The following is a 15,885-nucleotide window of genomic DNA, read 5'->3' on the forward strand; positions in this document are numbered from 1 at the left end:
TGTACAGGAAACAGAGAAAGAAGATGCAGAACCACCTGCACCAGAACATGTGTTTAGAGCACCCCAATCGCATGTTGGCCAATGGACCCAACCACCCAGGGCCTGGGCCTGGTCCAGAGGAGATACCAATGGTTGATGTGAGTGTTAAAGTGCTCTCTCTCTCTCCATCTCTTTCTCTCTCTCTCTCTCTCTGGGTTTATTACATCTCTCCCAGCGTTCATCTGTTGGACTATCAGAACTATCAAGCCTCCAAATACTGTTTAACATTGTATAACGAAAAGGTTGTCACTGCTACTACCAGGCCTTATTTGTCACAAGGCGAACAGGGAAACACACACTGAGACGAGTCTATATACCTTACTCGTGTCTTTAAGGATGCACTCTAAATATATTCATCATGAATACAACGCATGGTTTTTAGCTAGACAGTACGACATATCCCATGTTGCATCTGTGTATTGCAGTATATCTCAAAGAATGTCCCAGCCACTGAGCGAGTAATACGACATGGAACAGAGACATCGGGCAACTTCTCGGGCAGCAGAATGTCATCGCGGTCCCACCACTCCTCTACGGCCTCCCATGCTTCCAGTCACAGGTACAGACACTGCCTAGTAGTTTTAATTTGTCTTACTTATGTATGTCTTTCTTTTTCTTTACTTTTACCTATAACTTTGGTAAATACATTAAACATCAGCCTATGTTTTTCCCCACATTAATTTATTTTAACAAATACTAATAAAAATAATCTGCACACAAGTTTCACCCAATTTAATAACACAGCTGTTCTGTGGAAGTGATGAAATGTTTTGATGGGTAGAAATTTGAAGATGTGCACATCCTTATAATAGGGGTACCAGTAAGTTTAAAGTGTATTTGTAATTAAAGTATGGGCGGCACGCAGGCGCAGCAGGTAGTGTCGCAGTCACACAGCTCCAGGGGCCTGGAGGTTGTCGGTTCGATTCCTGCTCCAGGTGACTGTCTGTGAGGAGTTGGTGTGTTCTCCCCATGGCTGCGTGGGTTTGCTAACACACGTTAGTAGGTGGATTGGCGACTCAAAAGTGTGAATGTGTGTGTGTGTTGCCCTGTGTATTCCTGCCTTGCGCTCAATGATTCCAGGTAGGCTCTGGACCCACTGCGATCCTGAAGCGGTTACAGATAATGAATGAAATTGTAAATGAATGTAATTAAAATGTCAAACATTCTTTTGTCATTTTATGTTGCATAGTATTAAAAACCCTAAAAATTAAGTATTAATACGCTACGTCATAATCACTAACTTAACGATCACCATCTTTTAAAGCTTCTAAACTAAAACTCACACATACTTTTGGATACTATATTGTCCCCAAGAACAGAACAAATTGATACACATGCTTTTGCAGGGCTTTATCCTTAATGGAACTCATAATGAATGCAGTGATGAATCACTTTTTCTCGCTTGCCGTTCTCAAAGAACTTAATTTTTAGTTATATTTGTTGAATAACAGGAAATTGTTATTTTACAGATTATGCAACAATTACCATAAAATAACAAAAGATGTTACACAAAAAATGCTTTTAATACCTAGTACACTCTCAGAAAAATGGTACAGGTACATTATTGTTCACTAAAGGCACAAACACCACCACAGTGAACGTGTTCATATACTTTCCAGTTGGGCTAGACTTGTGAAAAGTGAGAATTATCATAAGCATCATACTTGCTTGATGATAATGCCTGCTCCTTTTTTGCTACTCCTAGTTGTAATTAAACAGTTGAATATTGATGTTATTTATGTGAAATATTATTTTACTCATTTTAAAACATGCTATTTTACATACATCCATCACCAGGCATGAGGAGAGGACATGGAGTATGGAGAGATCAGACAGCATGAACTCCGACTGCCACTCAGGGGCGCTCTCCTCCTCAGTGGGCACCAGTAAATGCAGCAGTCCAGCCTGTATGGCCCGTCGTGCAGCACACTGTGGCTATTCCGAGCCTTCGCGGCGCACCCTGCAGTACGGAGACTCTTACGACTCTTTGCGAGACTCGCCTCACAGCGACAGGTGAAGGAGAGAGTAACATTCTGTGAGAAGAACACACGGTCAAAAGTGTTAGCTCTACAACGGCATGTGTGTTAAAATACAGGGATAAAAATGTTGATGTTTAGATCTGCATTTCTGGTTTTCTTCTTAGAATTTTTGCTGAAGGAGTGGGTTGTTTTGACATTAAACAATAACTATAGTAACAAGTACACTGTGCATTATAGTACAAAAACAGAGCTGTAATGAGTCCTGAAAACATATTCCATAATAAAGAGGCAGTAACCAGACCAGTGAAAGCTGGAAACAAAGAACTTGTTCAGGATTACTTCAGTTTGAAAGGATCCTTTGAAGCTTAACAGATAAATTGTGCAGATATGCTGAAAGTGGTTTCAGTCCTGCCTCGGGTGACTGGGTGTGATCTCCATGAATCTGCATGGGTTTCCTCCAGATGCCCCAGTTTCTTCACACAGTCCAAAAAACACACCTTGGTAGGTGCATTTGCTGTACATAAGTGTTCTTAGCAGTGAGTGTGTGAGAGAACGAGTGTGTGTTGCCCTGTGATGGACAGGCACCCTCTCCAGTGTGTGTTCCTGCCTTGCGCCCTGTGATTCTGGGTAGGCTCCTGACACACCACAACCCTGAAATGTATTAGCGGTATATTTCATCTCTTCTTTTTTCTTCTACTCTCTTCTGTCCTTTTAATGTCTCCCTCTTCAATTTTTGACTTCTGTTGTCTTCTGTTCCTTGAACAGAATAGAGAGGCACAATCCAGGTAAAGTGACAGGACTAGTTCAAATGTAAAACGTGTTTCAGGACTACTTCAGCTTCAACGTTTTCTGGAGCAAAATGGATAAACATGATGCTTCTAAGCATGTTGAAGAGAATGTGCAAGAATACAAGTGAAAAAGTAAAATCTTTCCACTGGTCTCTCCTAAACTTGTTCTCTTCTGTTCTTCTCACCAATCCTCTCTTATTTTTGTCCTCTCCTCTCCTTCCCTATCCTCTCCATTGTCCAGGTACGTGTCAGCGCTGACCACGCCCGCCCGCCTGTCTCCAGTGGACTTCCACTCCTCACTGCCCCAGCAGGTGCCTACCTTCCAGATCACCACGCCCAATGCCAGCCACGCTCTCAGCCTCCCCCCCGCGGCTGCATTGGGCTCGTACTCACCTGACGACGACCAGCCACTGCTGCAACGTTACCGGCGTCCACGTCGGCCCTACTGTGGCGGTGAGAGCACAGGCTCGCTGCCGTCCAGCCCCTACCGCTTTGCGGACGATGAGGACTACGAGACAACACAGGAATACATGTCGTCCCGTGAACGGCCCAAGAAGAGTGGCAGCAGCCGCCGCTGGTGCAGGAGGTCGCGGATAAATGGACACATTTCCCAGCGAGCCAAAGGGCCTCGGGACTACAGCTCTCAGAGCTGTCTGTCGGACAGTGAGTGGGAAGGGGAGGAGGAGGAGGAGGAGGAGGAGGAGGTAGGGGACCTGGGGCATGGAGAGAGCACGCCCTTTCTCAGCATGCAGAACATGACTGTCATCGAGCCGTCCACCATTTACCGGCCCAACGACACACGGACATACAGCAACACAGCAGCACGGGGCTCATCCCGCGCGAACACGCAAACTAGCAAACTGTCGCTGTCTCGGTCCAAACCGGACAATGCACCCCTTTAAAAAAGAAAAAAAAAATGAACAGTGGCAAGGATGCTGAAACACCGTACTTAGGAGAAGGAGAGAGAGGAAAAAATGATATGCTATAGACCTGCACCTATAAGAAATATTTTTATTTTATATAACAGACAGATATTCTAAACAAATGAAATATTTATTTTCATTTCAGCAAAAATTGTCTACTAGCTAGCAGCAAAGACTTTTTTATAAGGGGAAAATATTTATATGTAATTTTCTTTTTTTGGTTTACAGCATTACGAAGAAGAATCACGTGCCAATTTTTTCACAACTTAGAAATAGAATAATATTGTGGTGCCTTTTGCTGTATGCCGACGAGGGAGGTTCCATTGAGTTTTTGTAGCCTTTCTTAAAATGGACTCCTGGGTTTTATATAGACATGTTTGTCTTCTTTTTTTCTGTTTGTTTTTTCAGGATCTCCCCATTTGAACTGTGAGATGATTCAGACATCATGCAATATGGGAGCCACTTTTACTTAAAGGTGTTTGTTTACATGAGTAGGGGTTCATTACACAGCGCTCGTTTTTCTCTGGTCATATTCAGTTGCATTAGACGTTCTGTTTCCTGTTTGAAACTGGAAATAGCGTGTCTGTAAGGAGTCATTCTGTTTTCTTGTCAGCTAATCCACCCCAGTGGTCATCACATGTTGTTTCCATGGAAACACAGGTATGCAGGGGTTCATAGGGCACGGTACACTGTCATGATACCTGCCTCGGTGTTCAGGGTTCTCAAAATGGTGGTGTGTGTGTGTGCCTGTGTGTACATCCAGTGAATGTGTTTTCTCACCCAGTGTGTGGGGAGAAAGGGGGACTGAGTATGTTTGTATGTGTGTGTTGTACTGTATGTGTGTGGGCATATGAAATAATGCCCAGTTTAAATCTCCTGTCTTTCAGACATGCAGACTTAATATGCGTATTTCTAAGAAAGTGGGCAGGACTGTATTTCTGTTGTTATAAGCCGTAATGGGGATCTTTCAGGTTCCTGCAAACTTCCAAAAAGGCCACTTCAACAAACTTTAGCAGAGCTGCTAATAAAATTTCCCAACAATTTTTGACGACATATACCAAACATACATTTTCCAATAAATATCTAGAAGCGAGTACAGACAAAGTCCTTTCTGATTAGTGGTTTTATACATCTGCAGCCATGCAGCTACACAGATTCTATTCAGCTATGAGTACTGTTTAAATTGCCTGGAGATTTATACTGGGCAAATAAATATGCCTGTGTTCGTGTGCACATTTTAGTGAGATTGTGCCTGCCTGTTATGTGAAGGAGTAGTTTATGTGTTTTGCATTAGTCTTAAGGTTAATATGCGTATGGGTGTGATCTCTCTCATAGATTTTAGCTTTGTCAAAGGGGAGCTCTCTATGGTTGTTAAGTTAGCTTTAATTTTAAAGAGCAATGTTAACAATGGTCGACAAAACATAAAAACATACAAACAAACAAACAAAAAAAAAACTGAGAAAGAATTGCTGGTGATTTTGCCACTATCCAGTGGTGAGATGAGCTCATTGCACTGTAATCTTCCTTCCATGTGTAGTCATTGGCCGCGGAGCTGCCTGCGGAGGAACCAATCCAGCCTGATTCTAGCCTACATGGACCCACATCCCTGTTAGCTCACACGCCCCTGTTCCTATGCCAGCAGCTTAAAGCCGCACTGTGTCTCAGGACTTCCATTAAAAACCACATTACACATAAGCACCTTTCACTCAGACCTGATCCATGCCTGTCTGAGCTCCTGTGTATTTAGTGACAGGGGAGATTGTAGAGAATGATGTGACCAGCTTATGTTTGTTGAAAGTCTGTGATGACCGGGAAATTTTCAAATGCTTTGTATTCTTTTACCCCTTTCTCTTTTTTTTTTTTTTACTGTCCCCTCTCTCCTTGGCCGTATGTGTAGTATGCAATCTGGAGACTCGTTGTTTGCAACACAGGTTTGGCAGGTGAACTAAAGTGTCTTTCATTGAATGGATTTTGGAATGAGGTTCTCCTCCCATTTCATAAAAAGAAAAGATAACCAAACAGAAAACACCCAAAACACCCCCACCAAGCATCTCTCTCTATATCTCTATCTCTCTGTCTCACACACACACACACACACACACACGCAAACACACACACACACGCAAACACACACACACACTCACATTCACACATGCACCCATGTACACCCACACACACCCATAAAAAAACTTTCCGTCCTGTGCCCTCACATCAAATACATTCCTAGATACATGTCTAAAGCTTCTCTTGACTCATGGATTTCTTTCTTTCTCTCTATTCTCTTTTTCTCTCCTTTCTCTGTCTGCCTGTCGAGGCTTCCCTCTCTCTGCATGTCCTAGTGGTTCTGGTAGATGGGTGCATGGTAAACGCAGCAACTGAGTTGTCTTCACACGGTGAAAGTGTACTTTTCATTTTGACATTCAGCAATAAATCCCCTTTTTCATGTCCATTCTTGACTTGGAATATGCTAGAAACTTTTGCAAGTTTTCTCAAAAAATAGTACTTGTAAAAAAAATTCAAATCACTTGTTCATATGGAAAAAAATAAATCTTTATTCCTACCATTTTAAAAAAACTAATTTGTCAAATCTATGTAATGTGTATCTTATTTTACTTTATTTTTATTGCTGGTTTATTGAAGAGCTGATGTGTATTCGATACCAGATTTAAGCCTGACTTAGTTCTCTGTATTTTATACTTATTTATTTTCTTAAAAACATTTTCAGCACAGTGTCCTGGACCTTCTCCAGTACTAATCCTGCAGAGTTCACAGGGTTGGTTTCCTGGACTGAGATTAAGCTTAGTCCTGGACTACATTCTATTTTAAAAATAGATTCTCCATTGACATGAAATTATAATCCAAGACTAGGCTTAATCCCTGTCCAGTGAACTATTCCTCGGTGATGGGAAAGGTAAGTCACTGCTTTTTCTACTTGAAGAACCTGGCACTCAAACCTAAAACCTGGGGAAGGAATTTCAGAGGCAAAGGACATTAATTCAATTCTTTATATCCCACTGATGAGAACAGCATACATTAGCTGTGTTACCTGCTAGCAATAATTTATACCTTCAGAAAGGTCCCCGTTAAATAATAATTAAGGTTGTTAGTGTATGTTTTAGCATCAGGGACTTTTCTTCCTATAAGTTGTATGAACAGTCACCCAGAGCACCGGGCCACACAAGGCCCCCGGTGAGTATCTTATTTCATTTATATTGATCATATATTGTTGGAAATATGATTCATGACCCATTTATTTTTTAATAATAACACAAAAACGTAAATGATGCCCCAGTCATTAAACACAGTAAAAATGTATTAAACCACAGCATGAATTTGTTTTATTTGTGCATATGAGGTGATATTTGAGTTAGTGGAAGGATTTTGCTTGTAGCTGTGCAGTGGTCATAAAGGACTGTTTATCATCTCACTGCAAAGAGACATCAGGTCATTTTCACTCAGTACAAGTTATTTTCAACAAAATTCTCTTTCAGAGATGATAGCTTGGCCTATTAGTTACCACCAGTTTCCTGTTTGAAAACATCAGGTTCATTAGGAAATGTTTAAATAAGCACAGATCCATCATCTCCTTGAGTCTCTTGTCACAGTCCCCCAAGTCTCAGGTAATCAGACATGAATTAAATCATAGTTTTATTAAGATCAGGAATCACTAACTAGTGCTATGCATATATTCCACAGGAGGAAACGCTGCGAGTGAGCTGTGTACACACCAGGAGAAATTAGTGTTAGTATCTCTTTAAATAAATGAAACTTGTGTCTGTCTTATAGCGGAGAACGTAGCCACATTCTATGAGGATTTTCTGCAGTGTTTTCAAATGTTATTTAACGCTGCACTTCCTGTTCTTACGGTTTGCTGAAGCAGGTGCCACTCATTTGCCATAAAGACTGATGCTGGTTTATAACACTGTTCATGATGCTGGTGGCTTATTGAGTAGGCGAGAGGTGTAGTCCCTTATAAATATTACAGTAAAAGCCCTTTAATTCAGTCAAGAGCGCCGTATATTCACATTCACCTGTTGAAACGCAGTAAGAACCGGATCTTATTATGAGAGAGAAATAATCATATTAAAGTTTAAATATATATATATATATACATTCGTGATAAATGGTATATGGGGTTTTCAATCGTAGAACTTAAACATTCTTGGGTGTAGCAGCAATTATACCTGGGCGAGTCAGGATTCACCACATTACACAATGCCATATTACTACAGCTGACACACACACACACACACACACACACGCTACAGTAGCAGCCTCACACACTAACTTCTGTAGGTGAGAGAAGAGTTGAATGATCAAATCTAGTTTGGCGCTGAGGTAAAATGTGGGTGTAGGCTTTTTTTAAATTCATGAAATCTTTGTGGATGATCTGCGTTCAATGGAGGACAAATTCATCACTGTGAGGGGACTTTCGGATTGAGACAAATCTAAACACGGTATGTACAACTTTTTAAGGTAAAACCAAGCCCACTGCTGGATAAATAGACCTGGGGAAACCGGCTAAAAATAGACCAGCAACGCTACGTGTTTTAGTGACTTTATCACTTATGTTTTTTCTCTCAGGTTTATTCGGAGGCAGGGATTATTTCACACACACAGCCACTACTTTAAAACGTAGTCCGCTGATTTTATATATGTGCTCCTTAAATAATCATTTTATCAGAGTGACCTACTTCAAAATACTTTCTATAGAAAAGCACCGAGTCAGAAACGTTCACCACAGTGGTGCTAGGCTACTTTTCACCACAGTGGTGCTAGGACCCAGATAAACTGCTAAAAACTAGGCTACTTTTGTAGCTAAGAGAAAATAATAAATAAAATTTCGTAATTTTTTTATGATTAGGATAGGATAGCCTGTTCCCACCATATATATATATATATATAATTTTCAAAAATGCACACATTTCTTTTTCATTAATATGTAAGCTGCTATCTCAATATTTTGAGATACTCTCTCATTATATTAAGATTGTATCGAGATTTTATCTCAGCATATTGACTTAGTGTCTTGAAATAATAAGATAGTTTCTCTAAATATTGAGATAGCAACTTACACATTACAGGGAAATCTTCCATAAGATAAAACCTGATTAATGTGCAATAGAAATGCTCCAAAATGAATTGGAAGAAAATGTTCAGAGGAAAATTCCTCTGAAAAAATTAGTCCTTATTTTGTTTGTATAATTTACATTTACACAGTTTGTTTAGGACATGGGGCTGCGCGGTGGCTGAACTAGAATTGTGGTTGTCGCTAAACTCTTGGATCTTGGGGTTTTGGATTCAAACCCCACCTCAGGTCGTGGTGTGTTCTGTGAGGTGTGTTCTTCTCATGTCTGCATAGGTTTCCTCTCACAGTAAAATAATACATGCTGGTAGGAGGATTGGCTGTTCATAAGTATTAGTGTGTGATGCCTTGTCCAATGTGTGTTCCCAAATTGACCCCAGTGATTCCGGATAGGCTCCAGATCCACAATGACTCTTAAGAGAATGTACCATTTCACATTAGTTCACTCTGAATGGCTGTTTAGATTTCAGTATTTGAATTTTGCCTCCATTAACAAAGTTGTGAAATCTAACTTTAACCCAGCTAGCACACCTTAGTGGGTTCGCATAGTCATACAGTGCCTTACACCAAACACCAGTTTTGGTCCTGGACAAAATTGTTCATTGTTCAGACACCTGTACCCTTTAATATGTTAATTAATAATAAGCAATATTTGTTGGACAGAGACTCAGGAGTGTCAGATCAGAACTGATGTTCCTACCCTACTCTGACTTCTTTATCATTGCCAAGCAAAAGCCACAGCCTTCAGAATATATCTTGTGACCTTTTTTTTTTGGTGTTTCCAGGTAATGGCTAGCTGCCTGTGGCAATACAGGCTTCGGATCCTGCTGTGCGTGTGTACACCGTGTCTTCTGTTGGCATGCCTCTTCATCTACGTTGCACTGGCTGTATGTTTATCCACGACTTTGTCCATCTCTCCGGTTAGACACCCTGTCTTGTCCACGTTCTTCAAAGCCTCAGGGACTACTAATGTTGGGACCATGGCCCCCTACCCAATAAAACCCTTCTGGAAACACAAACTAGATAAAGAAGCTCACTGGAACCTGATCCAGCAGATTTTGGATCGCCAGCACAACCCCCTTCTACAACAGAGGAGAAATGATTCGCAAACGGGCTCGGATCTGTATAACACCACTTCAGGTTCAGAACAGCACAGAGAGGGGTGTTTTCCAAATTATGAAATGATCTGGACATTATCGGATTTCTTCTCTCTGCCATCTCAGATACAAAGATTCCTCATTTCCATGCACTGTAGAGAATACCCGCCACTGAGCGAGTAATACGACATGGAACAGAGACATCGGGCAACTTCTCGGGCAGCAGAATGTCATCGCGGTCCCACCACTCCTCTACGGCCTCCCATGCTTCCAGTCACAGGTACAGACACTGCCTAGTAGTTTTAATTTGTCTTACTTATGTATGTCTTTCTTTTTCTTTACTTTTACCTATAACTTTGGTAAATACATTAAACATCAGCCTATGTTTTTCCCCACATTAATTTATTTTAACAAATACTAATAAAAATAATCTGCACACAAGTTTCACCCAATTTAATAACACAGCTGTTCTGTGGAAGTGATGAAATGTTTTGATGGGTAGAAATTTGAAGATGTGCACATCCTTATAATAGGGGTACCAGTAAGTTTAAAGTGTATTTGTAATTAAAGTATGGGCGGCACGCAGGCGCAGCAGGTAGTGTCGCAGTCACACAGCTCCAGGGGCCTGGAGGTTGTCGGTTCGATTCCTGCTCCAGGTGACTGTCTGTGAGGAGTTGGTGTGTTCTCCCCATGGCTGCGTGGGTTTGCTAACACACGTTAGTAGGTGGATTGGCGACTCAAAAGTGTGAATGTGTGTGTGTGTTGCCCTGTGTATTCCTGCCTTGCGCTCAATGATTCCAGGTAGGCTCTGGACCCACTGCGATCCTGAAGCGGTTACAGATAATGAATGAAATTGTAAATGAATGTAATTAAAATGTCAAACATTCTTTTGTCATTTTATGCTGCATAGTATTAAAAACCCTAAAAATTAAGTATTAATACGCTACGTCATAATCACTAACTTAACGATCACCATCTTTTAAAGCTTCTAAACTAAAACTCACACATACTTTTGGATACTATATTGTCCCCAAGAACAGAACAAATTGATACACATGCTTTTGCAGGGCTTTATCCTTAATGGAACTCATAATGAATGCAGTGATGAATCACTTTTTCTCGCTTGCCGTTCTCAAAGAACTTAATTTTTAGTTATATTTGTTGAATAACAGGAAATTGTTATTTTACAGATTATGCAACAATTACCATAAAATAACAAAAGATGTTACACAAAAAATGCTTTTAATACCTAGTACACTCTCAGAAAAATGGTACAGGTACATTATTGTTCACTAAAGGCACAAACACCACCACAGTGAACGTGTTCATATACTTTCCAGTTGGGCTAGACTTGTGAAAAGTGAGAATTATCATAAGCATCATACTTGCTTGATGATAATGACTGCTCCTTTTTTGCTACTCCTAGTTGTAATTAAACAGTTGAATATTGATGTTATTTATGTGAAATATTATTTTACTCATTTTAAAACATGCTATTTTACATACATCCATCACCAGGCATGAGGAGAGGACATGGAGTATGGAGAGATCAGACAGCATGAACTCCGACTGCCACTCAGGGGCGCTCTCCTCCTCAGTGGGCACCAGTAAATGCAGCAGTCCAGCCTGTATGGCCCGTCGTGCAGCACACTGTGGCTATTCCGAGCCTTCGCGGCGCACCCTGCAGTACGGAGACTCTTACGACTCTTTGCGAGACTCGCCTCACAGCGACAGGTGAAGGAGAGAGTAACATTCTGTGAGAAGAACACACGGTCAAAAGTGTTAGCTCTACAACGGCATGTGTGTTAAAATACAGGGATAAAAATGTTGATGTTTAGATCTGCATTTCTGGTTTTCTTCTTAGAATTTTTGCTGAAGGAGTGGGTTGTTTTGACATTAAACAATAACTATAGTAACAAGTACACTGTGCATTATAGTACAAAAACAGAGCTGTAATGAGTCCTGAAAACATATTCCATAATAAAGAGGCAGTAACCAGACCAGTGAAAGCTGGAAACAAAGAACTTGTTCAGGATTACTTCAGTTTGAAAGGATCCTTTGAAGCTTAACAGATAAATTGTGCAGATATGCTGAAAGTGGTTTCAGTCCTGCCTCGGGTGACTGGGTGTGATCTCCATGAATCTGCATGGGTTTCCTCCAGATGCCCCAGTTTCTTCACACAGTCCAAAAAACACACCTTGGTAGGTGCATTTGCTGTACATAAGTGTTCTTAGCAGTGAGTGTGTGAGAGAACGAGTGTGTGTTGCCCTGTGATGGACAGGCACCCTCTCCAGTGTGTGTTCCTGCCTTGCGCCCTGTGATTCTGGGTAGGCTCCTGACACACCACAACCCTGAAATGTATTAGCGGTATATTTCATCTCTTCTTTTTTCTTCTACTCTCTTCTGTCCTTTTAATGTCTCCCTCTTCAATTTTTGACTTCTGTTGTCTTCTGTTCCTTGAACAGAATAGAGAGGCACAATCCAGGTAAAGTGACAGGACTAGTTCAAATGTAAAACGTGTTTCAGGACTACTTCAGCTTCAACGTTTTCTGGAGCAAAATGGATAAACATGATGCTTCTAAGCATGTTGAAGAGAATGTGCAAGAATACAAGTGAAAAAGTAAAATCTTTCCACTGGTCTCTCCTAAACTTGTTCTCTTCTGTTCTTCTCACCAATCCTCTCTTATTTTTGTCCTCTCCTCTCCTTCCCTATCCTCTCCATTGTCCAGGTACGTGTCAGCGCTGACCACGCCCGCCCGCCTGTCTCCAGTGGACTTCCACTCCTCACTGCCCCAGCAGGTGCCTACCTTCCAGATCACCACGCCCAATGCCAGCCACGCTCTCAGCCTCCCCCCCGCGGCTGCATTGGGCTCGTACTCACCTGACGACGACCAGCCACTGCTGCAACGTTACCGGCGTCCACGTCGGCCCTACTGTGGCGGTGAGAGCACAGGCTCGCTGCCGTCCAGCCCCTACCGCTTTGCGGACGATGAGGACTACGAGACAACACAGGAATACATGTCGTCCCGTGAACGGCCCAAGAAGAGTGGCAGCAGCCGCCGCTGGCGCAGGAGGTCGCGGATAAATGGACACATTTCCCAGCGAGCCAAAGGGCCTCGGGACTACAGCTCTCAGAGCTGTCTGTCGGACAGTGAGTGGGAAGGGGAGGAGGAGGAGGAGGAGGAGGAGGAGGTAGGGGACCTGGGGCATGGAGAGAGCACGCCCTTTCTCAGCATGCAGAACATGACTGTCATCGAGCCGTCCACCATTTACCGCCCCAACGACACACGGACATACAGCAACACAGCAGCACGGGGCTCATCCCGCGCGAACACGCAAACTAGCAAACTGTCGCTGTCTCGGTCCAAACCGGACAATGCACCCCTTTAAAAAAGAAAAAAAAAATGAACAGTGGCAAGGATGCTGAAACACCGTACTTAGGAGAAGGAGAGAGAGGAAAAAATGATATGCTATAGACCTGCACCTATAAGAAATATTTTTATTTTATATAACAGACAGATATTCTAAACAAATGAAATATTTATTTTCATTTCAGCAAAAATTGTCTACTAGCTAGCAGCAAAGACTTTTTTATAAGGGGAAAATATTTATATGTAATTTTCTTTTTTTGGTTTACAGCATTACGAAGAAGAATCACGTGCCAATTTTTTCACAACTTAGAAATAGAATAATATTGTGGTGCCTTTTGCTGTATGCCGACGAGGGAGGTTCCATTGAGTTTTTGTAGCCTTTCTTAAAATGGACTCCTGGGTTTTATATAGACATGTTTGTCTTCTTTTTTTCTGTTTGTTTTTTCAGGATCTCCCCATTTGAACTGTGAGATGATTCAGACATCATGCAATATGGGAGCCACTTTTACTTAAAGGTGTTTGTTTACATGAGTAGGGGTTCATTACACAGCGCTCGTTTTTCTCTGGTCATATTCAGTTGCATTAGACGTTCTGTTTCCTGTTTGAAACTGGAAATAGCGTGTCTGTAAGGAGTCATTCTGTTTTCTTGTCAGCTAATCCACCCCAGTGGTCATCACATGTTGTTTCCATGGAAACACAGGTATGCAGGGGTTCATAGGGCACGGTACACTGTCATGATACCTGCCTCGGTGTTCAGGGTTCTCAAAATGGTGGTGTGTGTGTGTGCCTGTGTGTACATCCAGTGAATGTGTTTTCTCACCCAGTGTGTGGGGAGAAAGGGGGACTGAGTATGTTTGTATGTGTGTGTTGTACTGTATGTGTGTGGGCATATGAAATAATGCCCAGTTTAAATCTCCTGTCTTTCAGACATGCAGACTTAATATGCGTATTTCTAAGAAAGTGGGCAGGACTGTATTTCTGTTGTTATAAGCCGTAATGGGGATCTTTCAGGTTCCTGCAAACTTCCAAAAAGGCCACTTCAACAAACTTTAGCAGAGCTGCTAATAAAATTTCCCAACAATTTTTGACGACATATACCAAACATACATTTTCCAATAAATATCTAGAAGCGAGTACAGACAAAGTCCTTTCTGATTAGTGGTTTTATACATCTGCAGCCATGCAGCTACACAGATTCTATTCAGCTATGAGTACTGTTTAAATTGCCTGGAGATTTATACTGGGCAAATAAATATGCCTGTGTTCGTGTGCACATTTTAGTGAGATTGTGCCTGCCTGTTATGTGAAGGAGTAGTTTATGTGTTTTGCATTAGTCTTAAGGTTAATATGCGTATGGGTGTGATCTCTCTCATAGATTTTAGCTTTGTCAAAGGGGAGCTCTCTATGGTTGTTAAGTTAGCTTTAATTTTAAAGAGCAATGTTAACAATGGTCGACAAAACATAAAAACATACAAACAAACAAACAAAAAAACTGAGAAAGAATTGCTGGTGATTTTGCCACTATCCAGTGGTGAGATGAGCTCATTGCACTGTAATCTTCCTTCCATGTGTAGTCATTGGCCGCGGAGCTGCCTGCGGAGGAACCAATCCAGCCTGATTCTAGCCTACATGGACCCACATCCCTGTTAGCTCACACACCCCTGTTCCTATGCCAGCAGCTTAAAGCCGCACTGTGTCTCAGGACTTCCATTAAAAACCACATTACACATAAGCACCTTTCACTCAGACCTGATCCATGCCTGTCTGAGCTCCTGTGTATTTAGTGACAGGGGAGATTGTAGAGAATGATGTGACCAGCTTATGTTTGTTGAAAGTCTGTGATGACCGGGAAATTTTCAAATGCTTTGTATTCTTTTACCCCTTTCTCTTTTTTTTTTTTTTACTGTCCCCTCTCTCCTTGGCCGTATGTGTAGTATGCAATCTGGAGACTCGTTGTTTGCAACACAGGTTTGGCAGGTGAACTAAAGTGTCTTTCATTGAATGGATTTTGGAATGAGGTTCTCCTCCCATTTCATAAAAAGAAAAGATAACCAAACAGAAAACACCCAAAACACCCCCACCAAGCATCTCTCTCTATATCTCTCTGTCTCACACACACACACACACGCAAACACACACACACACGCAAACACACACACACACTCACATTCACACATGCACCCATGTACACCCACACACACCCATAAAAAAACTTTCCGTCCTGTGCCCTCACATCAAATACATTCCTAGATACATGTCTAAAGCTTCTCTTGACTCATGGATTTCTTTCTTTCTCTCTATTCTTTTTCTCTCCTTTCTCTGTCTGCCTGTCGAGGCTTCCCTCTCTCTGCATGTCCTAGTGGTTCTGGTAGATGGGTGCATGGTAAACGCAGCAACTGAGTTGTCTTCACACGGTGAAAGTGTACTTTTCATTTTGACATTCAGCAATAAATCCCCTTTTTCATGTCCATTCTTGACTTGGAATATGCTAGAAACTTTTGCAAGTTTTCTCAAAAAATAGTACTTGTAAAAAAAATTCAAATCACTTGTTCATATGGAAAAAAATAAATCTTTATTCCTACCATTTTAAAAAAACTAATTT

At 41.5% G+C, this 15,885-nt stretch overlaps 2 protein-coding genes across 2 annotated transcripts in view; both read left to right on the forward strand.

Annotated features, from left to right (window-relative positions):
* Positions 1-6,250, forward strand: part of nrg2b (neuregulin 2b) — a 57,191-nt gene extending 50,941 nt beyond the window's left edge. The window contains exons 8-11 of the mRNA XM_066649214.1: positions 8-137; positions 465-598; positions 1,837-2,052; positions 3,048-6,250. Coding sequence (XP_066505311.1) covers positions 8-137; positions 465-598; positions 1,837-2,052; positions 3,048-3,708 — 1,141 coding nt within the window. The 3' untranslated portion in view covers positions 3,709-6,250. The remainder of the gene's footprint in view (positions 1-7; positions 138-464; positions 599-1,836; positions 2,053-3,047) is intronic.
* A 1,431-nt stretch (positions 6,251-7,681) lies between these two features.
* LOC136673627 (pro-neuregulin-2, membrane-bound isoform-like) lies at positions 7,682-15,824 on the forward strand. Its single transcript, XM_066649217.1, has 4 exons — positions 7,682-8,186; positions 9,601-10,192; positions 11,431-11,646; positions 12,642-15,824. Exons 2-4 carry the CDS (start codon positions 10,140-10,142, stop codon positions 13,300-13,302), a joined length of 930 nt encoding a protein of 309 aa, XP_066505314.1. The 5' UTR covers positions 7,682-8,186; positions 9,601-10,139; the 3' UTR covers positions 13,303-15,824.
* The last annotated feature ends 61 nt before the right edge of the window (positions 15,825-15,885 follow it).

This window comes from Hoplias malabaricus, chromosome 17, assembly GCF_029633855.1.
Source record: "Hoplias malabaricus isolate fHopMal1 chromosome 17, fHopMal1.hap1, whole genome shotgun sequence".
Taxonomy (NCBI): Eukaryota; Metazoa; Chordata; class Actinopteri; order Characiformes; family Erythrinidae; genus Hoplias; species Hoplias malabaricus.